Raw genomic sequence first — 17,752 nt, forward strand, 5'->3', positions numbered from 1 at the left:
CACAAAGGGTGGAGAGAGGTGAGTTGCTGGTTGAAGGTGAGTTTTGCAGGTATAATGACACACATGATTGTATGGAGTATTTGAATCAGACCTTTACTGCTAGACCTGACATACGTGATACACCATTAGAAAATGTAGATGTGACATTTTACACGGATGGGAGTTGTCATAGACAAACTGACAAGGTGAATTATGCACAGGTTATGCTGTTGTAGATGACGAGGATGTTGTAGAAGCCGAACCACTTGGTCCACTTCACTCAGCACAGGTGGCTGAACTGGTGGCATTGAGGAGAGCGTGTGAGCTGGCAGAAGGTAAGTCAGCTAATATCTACACTGACTCTAGGTATGCCTTCGGGGTAGTACACGATTTTGCACACTTAAACCACAGAAAAGGACTCTTGACAGCGATCCAGCTACCAAAGGCAGAAACTGTCATCAAATGTAAAGCCCATACATATGAAGAAGACCCCGTGTCACTGGGCAATAACAGAGCAGACGAAGCTGCCAAATGGGCAGCAGGATTAAAAGTAAACATGCAAATTGATAAAATTATGGTTTTCCAAATGATTGACACCCGGAAATTAATTGAGATGTGAAATTGGGTGTCCCATACAGGAAAAGGCAGTCTGGAGATCAAAGGGATGTGGTCAGGAGTCCTCTGGACTCTGGAGAGATGGACAAGGGGATATTACCCAAACCTGGCTGAGGCAGCGCATGATCTGACTCATCTGGGAAAACAAGGTATGTGCAAGTTGGTCAGAGCATATTGGTGTGCCCCAGGCTTTTCTTCCCAAGCTGAAAAAAAGGCAATGTCCTGCCTAACCTGCTTGAGGAAAAACGTTGGGAAGACAATACCAACTGAGCCATCTCATATCCCTCCGACAGACGGTCCTTTTCAGGTAATACAAATTGATTTCATCCAATTACCACCCTGCAGGAATCTCAAGTATGTATTAGTTTGTACCGATGTGTTTTCTAATTGGGTCGAGGCATATCCAGCTGCCACTAATACTGCTGTATTTACTGCTAAAAAGATTGTTCAGGAATTTGTATGCAGATACGGTATCCCTAGATCATAGAAAGCGATAGGGGTACTCATTTCACTGGAGATGTTTTCCAGAACATGTGTAAGTTAATGGGTATTAATAGTAGACTTCACACCCCCTACCGACCACAAGCCAGTGCGAAGGTGGAGAGAGTGAACGATACTATTAAGAACAAACTGAGTAAGATCATGGCTGAAACTGGATTAGGATGGCCAGAAGCCTTACCGCTAGTCCTCCATAGCATAAGGACCATTCCTAGACCTCCTCTTTATCTGTCCCCCTTTGAGATACTGTTTGGTAGACAACCTCATTTAATTATATGTCCACAGGATGATCTGAAGACTAATAACGAGGTTACTGTGAAATATCTTCTAACAATGAGTAAACAGTTGAAACAGCAGCAACAGAAATTAAAAATGTTGTTACCTGACATGCCTGAAACAAACTGTCATGATGTTGAACCTGGAGAATATGTTATGATCCGAAATTTCTTACGTTCAGGTTGTTTGACAGATCGGTGGGAAGGTCCGTATCAAGTGTTACTGGCAAGTACGACATCATTGAAAGTAGCAGAGAGAGATACCTGGGTCCATTCCACTCACTGCAGAAAGGTCATCCACCCAGAGTAGATACAAGGCGGAGTCGAGACAGATAACGTGGACCTGTCGATTGCGAGACTGTTCCGGGAGAGTTAGAGACTGCAGTGGAACACCTGAGCTAGGGAAATCTGCAGGCCACTATTCCAGAAATGGAGTGGCGTGCTGGGTTTGTGTTTCCTTCCAGGGTTCTCATCATACTCATTTGTTTCGTAATTTTCTGTTTCTGTGATGGAGGACAGATGACGGAGAGGGAGGATGATGGTGATATTGATGGAGTGGGGTCAGGAGAAGGAGCGATCAAACAATCAGGGCGGTATATGGCAAAACTCAGTACAGTAATTATTAAGAGATCTGTTATTCTAGAAACTCTGAGTCAGTGTGAAGGGCTATTGTCTGAGGAATACTGTATGTGTGCGAACTGTGGATCCCTAATTGATGAAAAGTGCATCCAACGATGCCAGTCCAAGAATAATCTGTATTTGGGCGAGCATCCTTTAGAGGATTACCATTCCTTAGTGGGTAAGGTCTTAAACCAGACTGAATGTTGGGTGTGCACTCACGTGCCTCAGGGACAACATAATGTAGGTTTAGTACCATTCCCATTAAATGTCTCGGAGGTTCATGGATTACAGAAAGGGAAAACGCTGGATGGGAAATTCATTAGGTCCAAACCTCCAAATTTTAAGCTCCACCAGTATCAAGCAGATAGATCTCTCTTATGTTTAAACATCACCAATTTCAACAAACCAGGAAGTTGGGAGGTGACCGGGAACAACCAGACAATGACCTTTTCATACAGAGCTGATAATGATCCACTAGATGATAAACTTCTACACGACATTACTATCAGTGGGAGATATTTCCGGTATAGGTATACTCGTAGTCCCATCAAGGAAATGGTTGGCAGAGTACCAGTAGGGTACTGTGCAGATATTATACAACTGGAGACATGTACCAGTCAAATGGGAGAACCTGGCATAGGATCTTTTGTCAGAGAAATGTGTTTAATGGTAATGATGCATTCTATTCCTTATGTACTCCCAGACAATGTGTATTTTATGTGTGGAAGGAAAGCGTACAAGTGGCTCAATCCGAGTTCTGAAGGATTATGTTACCTAGGAATGGTAGTTCCAGAGGTTATGACCCTTACACATGGTGAAATTCTGGGTATTCATAAAAACACACCATCCTCATATCTTCATACATAGTATGAACACAGAGAGAAAAGAAACATGATACCTGGTGAAGTACATACAGCCACACAGTTGATTAGTGAAACAACTGGCTTCCAAATTTTGGTAGCATTAGATCCCGCCAGGATCACTTGGGGTACTTTAAATTTTATATACATCCAAGACCTTGCTAAATTAATAGATAATATCACCGAGATGTATGATGACACGTTCAGGAACACAGGTAAGGAGCTACAGGCCTATAAGAAAGAACTTGTGCAACATATACTAGTTTTAAACTATTTACCAGCTGTTACTGGTGGTTACTGTGTGACTCTGGCCACCCAAATTGGTTTCAAGTGTTGCACGTACATCACCAATAATACTAGTGATCCCAAGGAGGTGATAGACCAGAAGATGGATGAGATTCTGCAGCTGAAATGGGAATTTCGAAAGAACCATAATACCTCATTGACTGAGGTGGAGGAAAAGGTAGAAGAGTGGTTCTCGTGGTTGAACCCTGTAAAATGGTTCTCCGGTCTAGGAGAGTGGGTCCAGGAAATGGTTGCTAGTGTAGGTAAGCTCCTCATATTGGTTGTCATCTTAGTAATTGGCTTATGTGTCAGATGTGTTCCTACTGTGTTGAAGTGTGAAAAATGTACTGCTAAGGCAAACAGGGAGAATGAAATTATGATAGTGGTTAGTAGTAATAGTATGGATATCAAGGTAACTGAAGAACTGCATTACAATCCTGAACTAGAATGTACCATCAGATGATGAAAGGTGGATAGATTCAGCCATGTATGAAAAATATGATTGAATGTTACGCTAAACATCTTAAATAATGAAGTTCCTATCCTGTCAAGACTTCCTTTATAGGTTAGGTGCATCCCCACATCTTTCCCCTGATCTTCAGAGAACCGAGGTGTGCGTATAAGTGTAGTTTTATGTCCCCCCAAGGGGCGCATTATTGATGGTTTAATGACCGAATTGTGCCATCCCATAATATAACATTATATATTATTTTATAGTGTATGACTGAATAGATTAAGACCAAAGTGTGATAGCGCTTTCGTTGCTATCAAAGGGTGGTCTGTTGAAGCCGGATGATTGGCTGAGACCAAATCTTTTAAATTAATATCTGGCAATGCCATTTTGCTTTGCATCTAACAATGCCATTTTGCCTCATCAGCACGATACCATTGTGTACGATGCTAAACTCGGTTATTAGCGTTGTGAGTTTGTTTTCCTACTGCATATTGTTGAAAGTCCAAACAAAACCTATATGCACATTAGATAATACATATAAAATATACAAGATGCACAATGCACATTTGTGCTGTACATCAAAGCCTGCAGATAAGCACAAAACACATAGACGCACAACGCATACTAGCGAAAGTACACAATATTCTCACACTCACACATGCACGCACTTATAAAAAGATTCCCTCACATTAAGCTTGATATTAGAAGTTTTATTAGCAAATGCTTATGTTGTGAAATGTTATGTATATGATATTTAAGGTGCAGAAACTAGTAGACAAGTCATGTTTGGTACCATTCTAAATCCCTGTTTATTCGCAGATCTCCGGTTCTATCGGCAAGGAGATCGCATCATGTGTCCGCAAGTTATGAATTATAGGGAATTAGTGATTAGAATGTATACCTCTGTATGTAGTGTCTTTGGCTAGTTTAAACCAGTTCTTCAGCGGGAAAACCACACAAAGCAACTTCTGAGGAACTGGGACATACCCCTAGTGACACTGTATGAACTGACCTATGACCTGCATCGTACCAGAATGTCCAGGAGCAAGAACCAATGGAAATCTGTCAACTAGTTTCTTTGTTAGAGTTGAACTCTGTAAGGTATATAACCTGAGTACTGATTATAGTATACAGCCATTCTCCTTGGATGACCACAGGCTTCTGGATAGACAACTGTATACTGGGACCAGTGCGCACGCGTATGTATCGGCTTGTACCTTTTATTTACTTGATTTTTGCGCTAATTGTTTAGATCAAAGCGCGTTATACTTTTTCCTTGAATAATATAATTTTTTGTGCTTTGGAACCACACGATTGGACTGGAAAGCAATTATTTCTTAAGCAACTGGTAGCGCTAAATAGCGACAATTGGGTATAGCGATTGAGGGGTATCAACAGTGATATATATATATATATATATATATATATATAAAAAATATCATACAAACTCGGCACTCACATGCTTTTCAAACTGCAACTCCTTTAAACATAGGGAATGTTGGTTCCAAAATATTGCAATAATTTGTTAAGCTGGCCACCGCTTCACGGTCGTTTTTCAAAAAGGAGTACTTAAGGAGTGCTGGGCTCACCCCCAGCCTGACGTTAAATGTGAGGCGTGTCATAGGGCACGTCCCCAATTAGCGTCACTTAGGGGGCGTGACCTATGGTAATTAGGTCACTGCCCTTTTTGGGCACGCGCGCAGGGTGAGGGAATGTCGAAAATCCCTCTCCGCACAGGGCGCGGCAACACCTGGAGCTGGCCTTGTCTAAGTAGAAGCAGCCTATTTACTGTATAGCTGCCACCAGATCTCCATTACTACCACGATTTTGTTACTGTATTGTTAAGATTGTTTTTGTGATGGTTTTACAGCAGGCAATCTACAGTAATCATCTCTTCTACTTAGTCCACGTGAACATGTAATCTGAAATACAAAATGTTAAGATAAATATTATTTGCTCAGATTAGAAGGAGACATTTTCTTACCAATGTACCAGACCAATAAGTCACACCAGTGTCAAATACAGCATCTATGATACCACACCATGTATCATGGCATATGACAGTCAGAGCAATGCCAAATACAATATGATTTATTCCTATAACTATCTGGGTCACCTGTAAAAGAAAAAAAAACAAGAGCTAATTATTTCTTCAATTAGATCAACATCTCAGATTACATCTCATAAAAACACACATCCAGAGGAGGCTTATGGGTACATTTACTAAAGTGAGAGTTTTTAGAAGTGGAGATGTTGCCCATAGCAACCAATCAGATTCTAGCTATTATCTTCTAGAAGGTGCTAGTTAAATGTTAAGTAGAATATTTTTGGTTGCATCTCCCTTTCTAAAAACTCTCACTTTAGTAAATATACCCCTTAGAGTAGTTTAAAGTGGTGAGCTCGTACTCCTTGAACATTGGGCCTGATTCAGAGTTGAACGCTATGCCGATTTACACGCAGTTCAGCGATTATCGGTTATCTGCGCATGCATCGCAGCTGCATTACGTAAGCATGGCGAATGAATTGCAATCGATTTCACTGTGGGGATTCAGGGGCCTATTCATCAACACTAAAATTATGGACATTTTCCTTAATTGTCATTATTTTAGTATTTATTAACACACTTAACACAGGAGATATCACTGATTTCTCCTGGTTAAGTCCTCCTGCGTTAATTTCCACACTGCCCGTACATTAGTACATTAGTATGGGGATATGGAAATTAGGCTATTCAACAAATTCCAAAAATTATGTATTTTCTGAATTTGATGGGGTTACTATACGCCACTCTCAGGTGGTGTATAGTGGGTGATACCTACCTGCTTTCAGATGGGCAGGTCCTCCTCCTGCGCACTGACTGTGTGTGCTCCCCTCTGTTCCCCAATGGCACTTGTAAGTGCTTTTTCAATTATCAGTTTATGCCTAGCCTTGGGTCCGGGCGGTAGGTCGCGGTTCGTGGCTGCAGCCTGACAGAGGGGTGGGGAGGGGGGGGGGGGGATGTGGCTGCGGGACATTTTTTTTATATCCAGTTACCGCAGCTGTAATCAGTGCTGTGCATAGTAATCAGTGCTGTGCATACACCGCTTCTGTGACCAGCATAAGGTAGGAGCAGGCAGGGAAAAATATCTATTTTCCGAAGAGCTATCACAAAAATTTTCGGAATAGATAGTTATGGGGAGGAGGAATGATGAATTCCTCCGGTAATTAGGTAGAACTCCATGCGAGTTCTAAACCTAATTACTTCATACTTACCTACTTTTAATACTCTCTTCCCGGGAGAAGCCCGGGTAAGAGAAGCAGCAGGGGGCCGATGGGGGCGGGGCCTAACGATTCGCATCATTACGCCCCGCTACAGACAGAATGGGTATGATATCCCGGCTGTTGGGATGCCGCTGGTAAGAATACCAACAGCGGCATCCCAATAGCCAGAAGCCCGACACCCATAGCAACTAATGGTAAATATGTCCCTACCCCTTCCCTAACCCTTACTCCTTCCCCAGTGCCTATCCCTAACCTACTCCTCTAGTGCTAAGCCTAACCTCCCCCTCCCCGCACCCTAATCCTAACTCCCCCCCTAGTGCCTAACCCTAACCTCCCCCTCCCCGCATCCTAATCCTATGATGTAGTGGTGGGTGTCTGGTCCTGGACGCACCCCTCCCCAACATCCCGATTTCAGCGAAGTGGCCCGCGGGTGGTCAAATCGGGAGGTATACATATGAAATGGGTAGTACATGAAGGATCTGTTAGAGGCAAAAATCTAAAAATAAAATGAAAACAGTCTATAAAACTAATGAAATAAAAAATCATTAATCAACCATTTTAGTTTCCTGTTCAAGGAAGCCGTAACACCGTACAGCATGTAGGGTGTGATGAGCATCAGCAGCTGCGGTGGCTCTTAGGACAGTACAGCTGCGAATCACCTGTTCAGTGATGTTCTAGGCGAAGGCTACGACATTGTCGATCGGGTGCGGTGACACGCCAGCATGGTGATTTTTCTCCAATATCATTCTATACTTCATTATCTCCTTTACAAAAACAGTGTGCAGGGAAAACCGTTATGGCAGCCAGGGACTATATATATTTACAGCTTACAAATTAAGTTTACACAATGTTGAAAGAAAAACTTGGATTTATTGGAATGCTTGTAGAAGACTTGTGAGAATAAGGGGTCTATTTACTAAGCAGTGTTAGGAGACAGAGGGCCTGATTCTGAGCCGGACGCTGTGAACGAGCGCCCCCGCTCTGAATCAGGGCTTTGTTTTTTAATGTTGCGACCTCTTGGCCGCTCGCATAGCTGTGGGTTACCACCCACAGCTTATGCGAGCGTCCATGATGATGGTCGCGATGGTCAAGACCATCGCGACCATCGGGTTTGCGACGAGACCCTTGCGGTAGGGTCTCGTTGCCGCAAGCCCAAGAGTGCTTTTGGCTCCATCAGAGCCAAAAGCACTCCCACTGACATCACTTGTGATGTCAGTGGGGCCAACCCCAGATAGTAGGCGTTCCCATGGGAACGCCTCCGTCTGGGCAGACACGCTCCCGGCCTGCCCACCAAAGGGGGCGTGCTGTCACTCAACATCGACAGCACGCCCCCTTTGTAGCGAGACCCGGAGCGACGGCTTCGAATAGCGCTCGCGAGCGGGTCTGAATCAGGCCCAGAGTGAAAAGTGATAAGAAAGTGATAAGGTGCCAAGCCAATCAGCTCTCAACTGTCATCTCACAGGCTGTGTTTGAAAAATGACAGTTGGGAGCTGATTGGCTGGCACCTTATCACTTTCTTATCATTTTTCACTCTGTCTCCTAACACTGCTTAGTAAATAGACCCCTAAGAGCCTTACTGCTTTTCACTGATTAGAATCATCTTCTTTCTTCCCCATGACATGGAGACAATTGTTGCTCGTTGCGCCCTACCTCATTCCAGGATCAGGTGATATGTTCTGAACAAACATGCCTTATGCCGGGTACACACTAGACGACCCACGATGTGACGAACGACATATCGCGTGGACCAGGGCCGGCTCTAGGGGTGTTCGACCAGTGTGGTCGAACAGGGGCACCACCCGTAGAGGGCGCGCCCCTCCCCTACATCCCGTCTCGCTGTTCCACCCGTGGGTCAAAGTGGCCCGCGGGTGGTCAAATCGGGAGGTTGGGGACCCCCACAGCTGTGCGGCGGTGCCGGACCCCGTCATCCATTCAGTGACGGGAGAGGGCTGGGGGAAGCCCAGCTAGTGAGGCTCTCCCCAGCTTGATGTAATTACGCCACACCTCCATTTTTGGCCGCACACCCTGTTAACAGGCCCCTGGAGCCAGCTCAGTGTGCTACAATGCAGCGGGTTGGGCGTTTTCTCATGCAAAGTTCCATTTTCGGGTGATGGAGATTTCCTGCCCTCTTCATCTAAACTGCAGCTGCCCTATGGGTCACTGCAGCTGGCCGATGGTACGCAGATTAACTGATGCTGCGTTGAACAACGTAGCTCGGTTAAGTAATGCACAAGGGGCGTGATGCCTCCTGTGCATTAGCATATCTGCAAGGATAGCAATTGCAAAGCTGCCTGAGTGCAGCTTTGCAATTACAATCCTTACTGAATCAGGCCCTGTGAGTGGTGTTTTGCAGTGTCTGTAGTGCACTGTGAGTGGTGTTTTGCAGTGTCAGTAGTACACTGTGAGTGGTGTTTTGCAGTGTCTGTAGTACACTGTGACTGGTGTTTTGCAGCGTTTGTTGTGCACTGTGACTGGTGTTTTGCAGCGTTTGTTGTGCACTGTGACTGGTGTTTTGCAGCGTTTGTTGTGCACTGTGAGTGGTGTTTTGCAGCATCTGTAGTGCACTGTGAGTGGTGTTTTGCAGCGTCTGTAGTGCACTGTGAGTGGTGTTTTGCAGCGTCTGTAGTGCACTGTGAGTGGTGTTTTGCAGCGTCTGTAGTGCACTGTGAGTGGTGTTTTGCAGCGTCTGTTGTACACGGTGACTGGTATTTAGCAGCGTCTGTAGGGCACTGTGGGTGGTGTTTTGCAGCGTCTGTTGTGCACTGTGAGTGGTGTTTTGCTGCATCTGTAGTGTGCTGTAACTGGTGTTTTGCAGCATCTGTTGTGCCCTCTGAGTGGTATTTTGCAGCGTCTGTTGTGCACTGTGAGTGGTGTTTTGCAGCGGCTGTAGTGCACTGTGAGTGGTGTTTTGCAGCGTCTGTAGTGTACTGTGTGTGGTGTTTTGCAGCATCTGTTGTGCACTGTGAGTGGTGTTTTGCAGCGTCTCTTGTGCACTGTGAGTGGTGTTTTGCAGCATCTGTAGTACACTGTGAGTGGTGTTTTGCAGCGGCTGTAGTGCACTGTGAGTGGTGTTTTGCAGCATCTGTAGTACACTGAGTGGTGTTTGTCAGCGGCTGTAGTGCACTGTGAGTGGTGTTTTGCAGTGGCTGTAGTGCACTGTGAGTGGTGTTTTGCAGCGTCTGTTGTGCACTGTGAGTGGTGTTTTGCAGCGTCTGTTGTGCATTGTGAGTGGTGTTTTGCAGCGTCTGTTGTGCACTGTGAGTGGTGTTTTGCAGCGTCTGTTGTGCACTGTGAGTGGTGTTTTGCAGCGTCTGTTGTGCACTGTGAGTGGTGTTTTGCAGCGTCTGTAGTGCGCTGTAACTGGTGTTTTGCAGCATCTGTTGTGCACTGTGAGTGGTATTTTGCAGCATCTGTTGTGCACTGTGAGTGGTGTTTTGCAGCATCTGTTGTGCACTGTGAGTGGTGTTTTGCAGTGTCTGTTGTGCACTGTGAGTGGTGTTTTGCTGCGGCTGTAGTGCACTGTGAGTGGTGTTTTGCAGTGTCTGTTGTGCACTGTGAGTGGTGTTTTGCTGCTGCTGTAGTGCACTGTGAGTGGTGTTTTGCAGTGTCTGTTGTGCACTGTGAGTGGTGTTTTGCAGCGTCTGTTGTGCACTGTGAGTGGTGTTTTGCAGCATCTGTTGTGCACTGTGAGTGGTGTTTTGCAGCATCTGTAGTGTGCTGTAACTGGTGTTTTGCAGCATCTGTTGTGCCCTCTGAGTGGTATTTTGCAGCGTCTGTTGTGCACTGTGAGTGGTGTTTTGCAGCGGCTGTAGTGCACTGTGAGTGGTGTTTTGCAGCGTCTGTAGTGTACTGTGTGTGGCGTTTTGCAGCATCTGTTGTGCACTGTGAGTGGTGTTTTGCAGCGTCTCTTGTGCACTGTGAGTGGTGTTTTGCAGCATCTGTAGTACACTGTGAATGGTGTTTTGCAGCGGCTGTAGTGCACTGTGAGTGGTGTTTTGCAGCATCTGTAGTGCACTGTGAGTGGTGTTTTGCAGCGTCTGTTGTGCACTGTGAGTGGTGTTTTGCAGCATCTGTAGTGCACTGTGAGTGGTGTTTTGCAGCGTCTGTTGTGCACTGTAACTGGTGTTTTGCAGCATCTGTTGTGCACTGTGAGTGGTATTTTGCAGCATCTGTTGTGCACTGTGAGTGGTGTTTTGCAGCATCTGTTGTGCACTGTGAGTGGTGTTTTGCAGTGTCTGTTGTGCACTGTGAGTGGTGTTTTGCTGCGGCTGTAGTGCATTGTGAGTGGTGTTTTGCAGCGTCTGTTGTGCACTGTGAGTGGTGTTTTGCTGCATCTGTAGTGTGCTGTAACTGGTGTTTTGCAGCATCTGTTGTGCCCTCTGAGTGGTATTTTGCAGCGTCTGTTGTGCACTGTGAGTGGTGTTTTGCAGCGGCTGTAGTGCACTGTGAGTGGTGTTTTGCAGCGTCTGTAGTGTACTGTGTGTGGTGTTTTGCAGCATCTGTTGTGCACTGTGAGTGGTGTTTTGCAGCGTCTCTTGTGCACTGTGAGTGGTGTTTTGCAGCATCTGTAGTACACTGTGAGTGGTGTTTTGCAGCGGCTGTAGTGCACTGTGAGTGGTGTTTTGCAGCATCTGTAGTACACTGAGTGGTGTTTGTCAGCGGCTGTAGTGCACTGTGAGTGGTGTTTTGCAGTGGCTGTAGTGCACTGTGAGTGGTGTTTTGCAGCGTCTGTTGTGCACTGTGAGTGGTGTTTTGCAGCGTCTGTTGTGCATTGTGAGTGGTGTTTTGCAGCGTCTGTTGTGCACTGTGAGTGGTGTTTTGCAGCGTCTGTTGTGCACTGTGAGTGGTGTTTTGCAGCGTCTGTTGTGCACTGTGAGTGGTGTTTTGCAGCGTCTGTAGTGCGCTGTAACTGGTGTTTTGCAGCATCTGTTGTGCACTGTGAGTGGTATTTTGCAGCATCTGTTGTGCACTGTGAGTGGTGTTTTGCAGCATCTGTTGTGCACTGTGAGTGGTGTTTTGCAGTGTCTGTTGTGCACTGTGAGTGGTGTTTTGCTGCGGCTGTAGTGCACTGTGAGTGGTGTTTTGCAGTGTCTGTTGTGCACTGTGAGTGGTGTTTTGCTGCTGCTGTAGTGCACTGTGAGTGGTGTTTTGCAGTGTCTGTTGTGCACTGTGAGTGGTGTTTTGCAGCGTCTGTTGTGCACTGTGAGTGGTGTTTTGCTGCGGCTGTAGTGCACTGTGAGTGGTGTTTTGCAGCGGCTGTAGTGCACTGTGAGTGGTGTTTTGCAGTGCCTGCAATACGAATAAATAGCAAAACCTAAGAGCGGCTACAGCTGGGGCCCTGAATCAAACAAGACTGGCGGGACTGGAAGCAACCACAGCACCAGTCGCACCGCCAGTTCTAACTAAGGCCCGGGCAGCGCTGGGCTCTTTTGGGTGGCACAAATGTGGTCTGGCCATGACCTATGGAGATGTGACGGCGTGACATCATAGGTCACGCAGCTGTGCACCTTGTCGCCGTCCAGCCTGCATCATACATACCTACCCTCTCACAAGTGTTGGGAGGCTCCCGAATTGTCGGGGAGCCCCCCGCTCCCCCGGAAGAGTATCCACATCTCCCGCCCAGCAGGATGGGGAGATAAATGCCGGGACTCGCGGCTCCGTATGGAGGGGGTAGAGCAAAATTATGCAAAACCGTGTAATTTAGCCTCATCATGCTCACGCAATTCGCTGCAATTTGCCATGAAGGGGCAGGGCCTAATGACGTAGTAAGCCGGCCCGTCCCCCTAAGCAGTCACCAGTGTCTGCCCCCCGGGCATCTCTAGGGGAGCAGATAAGTAAAGTAGGTAAGTATGGCCTGCACTGTGCTCTGTCGCTCTGCAAGTTAGGGTTTATGTATCAAGTGATGAAAATAGCAACCAATTAGCTCTTACCTATTGTTTTATAGACTTTACTTGATAAATGCTACTTCAAAGCTGATTGGTTGCTATAGGCAACTTTTTCACTGGTCCACTTCTCCATGATTTTCATTGCTTGATACACTTAGTCACTGAGGGGCCTATTCATCAACACTAAAAATAATGCTTTTAAGGACATTTTCCTTAATTACCGTTATTTTAGTATTCATGAAGAGACTTAACCAGGAGATATCAGTGATATCTCCTGTGTTAAGTCTCCCTGCGTTGATTTCCACACTCCCCATACATTAGTATGGGGATGTGGAAATTATTGTATTCATCAAATTCCGAAAATTATGTATTTTCGGAATTTCATGGTGTTACTATAAGCCACTGTGAGGTGGTGAATAGCAGGTATCACTTACCTGTGTCAGCGTGGTCAGGTCCCCCGGCGTCTTCCTCCGGCACTTGGTCCCTCCTCTGGCTCCGGTGGTTGCTCAGACACTGTGTTCTCCCAGCAGAACACAATAAAGTTTAGAAAAAAAAAAAGTTTTTTTTTTCTAAACTGTACTGTGGTCTGCTGGGAGAACAGGTGTCAGAGCAGACACCAGATCCAGAGGCGCTGCAGCAGGCAGGTAAGTGCGGGACAGGGGCGAGCTATGCGGAGGGGGGAGGAGGGGGCATTGGGGACGACGACACAAAATGACCGCAGCTGTAGGCAGTGCTGCGCATGCGCTGGTTTTACGGATGTAACAGCGCATGCGCAGCACAGATTCCAGCTGTGGTAAGTTAGTGTAGAGAGGGAAAACTATCTATTTCCCGAAAAAGCTGTCATCGCAAAAATGACAGCTTTTCGAAATAGATACTGATGGGGAGGAGGAATGATGAATTCCTCCGGTAATTAGGTAGAACTCCATGCGAGTTCTAAACCTAATTACCTCCATCAAATTTTAAGTTATGATGAATAGTCCCCTGAGGCTGCAGAAGGGAGGGACTGGGAGCTTCTCTCTCTCCTCTGCTAAAGACATGTCAGGTCAGTATTCTGTGGAGGACTAGGACAATAATTGTGTATTTTAGCATTTTTCTGTGGGGGCCAATGTGTGTATTTTTTCCTGTGGGGGCCAATGTGTGTGCTTTCTTCTCTGTGGGAGCCATTTTGCTTTATGTTTTTCCTGTAGAGGATAATGTGTTTTATTTTTTTTCCGATGGGGGATAATGTGCATGTATTCTTTTTCCCGTCAGGGACAATGCTTGATTCAATTTAGCGTAATGCTGAATAGCCCTATGAGGGAGCACACCCTGAGGGTAGGAGGAGAAATCCGTCAAAAGTGCCAGCTTAGCGCGGCACTAACAGCCAGAGAATGCGAGAACCGGATATTCTCCAACTTAACTGGCAACTGTCGGACCAAACAGCGCGGTGAATTGAATGGCCCCAGGAGCTCCCTACCGGGGCTATTCAGCATCACGCTAAATTGAATCGAGCCATTTCCGGTGGGGGCCAATGCGGGTACTTTTTTCCTGTGGGAGCAATGTGTGATTTTTTTTCTGTGAGGGCCAATATTTTTTATATTTTTCCTTTAGGGAACATTGTGTTTTTTATTTTCCTATGGGGGCTAAGGTGTGTGTTTTCTTTTCTGTGGGGACATTGTGGTCAATTTAATTAGGTGTGAATTGCTAGTTGCTATTTTCTCTTCAAATTTGCATAGCAAATTCATTTTGCAATCCAATTATCAACTCGCACTGAATCAGTCAGACTGAATTCGCATTTTTCCATTCGCAAGGTGAGAAATGGAAAGGAAGATTTTTATTTTAAGGTTAAAATGTTGGGACACTGTGCTGAACCCTTTGGACCCCCTCCCCCCTAATGACTAATTAGCTTAATTAGTCCAATAATTACATGTCATTTTTGGAGGTAAAAATTAAATTGTCCTCAAATTACCCCAAAGTCAACTTTTTGTTAGTTCAGGTACCCCAAATTTAATTAAAATATATTTTTAATTGAAAAATAATTGTTTTAATCATTTTTTTTTCATGATGCCCACAAAGTACCCCCAAAAAATTTTTTTCCTACTTTTGTTTTGCGTTTTTCATTTAATTTGTTTGAGATTAAACGAAAAAAGTTTGCTTTTAATAATTTTTTTTCATTTTTTAAAAAAGCACAAATTAGCCATTTGACACCATTTAAAAACCTACAGTACCTTCCTTATGCCCACAAACAGCCTTTTATACGGTCCTACTAACAAATTATCAAATTTGGGGGGTCCTGGATGGTCTCCCCACTTTTTCATGCACTTCTCTCACATCTCATTTGGCAGTCAATTCGCAAACCTCCGCTGCAAGAACCGCGAATAGGTATTTTTAATTGGATTGGAGAATTATAGGGCATTCGTGCGAAGTCTGCAAGTTTCAAGAAACACACTCGCTACTCGCAATTCGCACCTAACTGGATTGACCCAATTGCGTTTTATTCTTTTTCCTGTGGGGGATAATGTGTGTGTGTTTTTTTTCCCGTAGGGGACAATGGACCTCATTCAGACCCGCTCACAAGCGCTGAGCGCTCGCAAGCAGGTCGATGTTTAGGCCCTGCGCATGCGCTGCGGCCGCACTTTGCGTGCGCAAGCCACAGAGCGAGAGAGAAATTCTCTCGCTCCGGGGCTCGCTACAAAAGGGACGGCTGTCGATGTTGATCAACAGCTCGACCCGTTTTGTAGGTGGGGAGTGGGGGTGGTTTCAGAAACAGAGGCGTTCCTTAAGCAATGCCTGCCGTTTTGTGGGCGGCCGCACTGACATCATCAGTGATGTCAGTGGGGAGCTTCCTGCTCGATCAGAGCAGGAAGCTCCCTGGGGCTTGCGGTTGCCGAGACCCAACCTCAAGGGTCTCAGCGCAAGCCCCGATGGTCGCGATGGTCTTGACCATCGCGACCATCAACCTGGTCGCTCGCTAAAGCTGTGGGTGGTAACACACAGCTAAGCTAGCGACCAGAAGGCCGCACTTCAAAAGACAAGCGGTCGCCCTCATTCAGAGCCAGCGCTCGCATTTTGTGAGCACCTCTGAATGAGGGCCAATGTGTGTGTTTTCTATTTCTGGTAGGGGATAATGTGTGTGTGTTTTTCCAATGGGAGACAATGTGTGTGTTTTTATTATTATTAATAATAATAATAATAATAATAATAAAAGTATTAATTGTGGATATAGTTGGATTGGGGAGGGGGGGGCACTCCAAAAATCTTGCAGGGGATGCTAGTAGTAGATGCAAGTTGTCTGTGTTTTTCAACTGCGTCTGCATCTGCACTGGCGCCAGCTTTAAAAGATTAGAAGGATTCCATGCATTCATGTTCACTGTCATAACGTGTAGTCCATGATCATGCAGTTAGTTGGCTGATGTTTTCAAATAACATCTTTGGCAAAAACAGAACTCCAAAAATCTATACATGTTGAATTTATTAATTAAATCTCAATATAACAATATTTAATTATGGTCCTTTACCAAGTGATTCTATCATGTAAACTCTCATGGGCAGGGCCCTCCTTCCTCATGTTCGTCACTAGCACTATCCTTGCTTCCTATTCTCCTTGCCTCTTGTCTCCTAGTCCCCTTGAGTGATTCTGACTCTGGGGGTCATTCAGACCCGCTCGCGTGCAAAGGACACTCACAAGCGGGTCGATGTTCCCCCACTGCGCATGCGCACGACGGAGGGAGCTCCGTCGTGCGCATGCGCGAGACCCGGACTGCGACAGCCAAGCTGTCGCTCCGTGTCTCGCACCAAAGGGGGCGTGCTGTCGATGTTGATTGACAGCACGCCCCCTTTGGTGGGCGTGCCGGGGGTGTGGCGGCCAGACGGAGGCGTTCCCATGGGAACGCCTACCGTCTGAAGCCGGCCCCGCTGACATCACTAGTGATGTCAGTGGGAGTGATTTTGGCTCTGATAGAGCCAAAATCACTCCAGGGCTTGTGGCAGGGAGACCCTACCGCAGGGTCTCCGTCGCAAGTCCGATGGTCGCGATGGTCAAGACCATCGCGACCATCTTTTTGGCCGCTCGCATATGCTGTGTGTATCATTTTACATATAACTTGGTATAAACGTTTCAAATGACACATTTCTCCTAGTAAAATACTGTTTAAAGAATGATCATGTGATATGATCAAACCCTGACAGTTGTGATGGTAAAAGGGAATCAGAGACATGAACCAACCAAATAATATTACTTAATGGTACATGTAAGCTGGTGCTCATTTATAATAAAGTAATACTCGGCATTAATAAAACTGCACCGCATCCTGGTCAGATCTGAGCTGATGGAAACAGAGAGCAGCAGGGTCACATAATTCCCGGTATAAAGGCTTGCTCAGTAACACGTGACCTTTTACCCAACTTCCTGTGTTCCTGTAACATAATTAATGGAAGCCCTTGCTGGGTTTGCATATGTGAAGTAGACAGTGAATATGAGAGCTACATCTGAAGCGCTACAATCAGGGCCGTAGCTAGGGTAGTGCGGCCGGTGCCATCGCACAGGGCACCACAGGTCAGGGGGCGCTGTTTGGGCCTGTCAAATTTCTGTTTATTATCATTCTTGCTTGTAGCTTCCTCTTATTTCATCCCCAGCATCTCCTGGCCTCTCCTATCTCTTCCCCATGAAGCCATGGCCCTTTTTTGGGTGCATTATGTCCCTTTGAAAAATGAGGCGGGCGCCAATGCTCTTTCTGGCACAGGGCACCAAATAGTCTAGTTACGGCTCTGGCTACAATAGCTCAGTTGTGACCAATCACCAGTGTACACAGTAGATGGCTTAACAGCAGACTATAGGGGAGTCCTGGACCTTTAGTATTCCTTGGTGGGTACACACTAGTCGATATGTTGCCCGACCCAGCAGATCAGACCGACATATCGTCCACATCGGCAAATGTGTACACACTATGAGCAACCATGCGCAATCCCGCAGGGTCGTTCATCGCATCGACAGATCGAGCCTACATGTTGCTCAATCTGTCATATTGATGAATGACTCCA

At 45.9% G+C, this 17,752-nt stretch overlaps 1 protein-coding gene across 1 annotated transcript in view; it reads right to left on the minus strand.

Annotated features, from left to right (window-relative positions):
* LOC148478215 (membrane-spanning 4-domains subfamily A member 4A-like) overlaps positions 1-17,752 on the minus strand; it is a 68,861-nt gene that overhangs the window by 42,624 nt on the left and 8,485 nt on the right. Inside the window, exon 3 of the mRNA XM_088455745.1 lies at positions 5,572-5,703. Within this exon, the coding sequence (XP_088311871.1) occupies positions 5,572-5,703 (132 nt within the window). The remainder of the gene's footprint in view (positions 1-5,571; positions 5,704-17,752) is intronic.

Source organism: Taudactylus pleione, unplaced genomic scaffold (assembly GCF_031769625.1).
Source record: "Taudactylus pleione unplaced genomic scaffold, aTauple2 ptg000671l, whole genome shotgun sequence".
In the NCBI taxonomy this organism is placed as follows: Eukaryota; Metazoa; Chordata; class Amphibia; order Anura; family Myobatrachidae; genus Taudactylus; species Taudactylus pleione.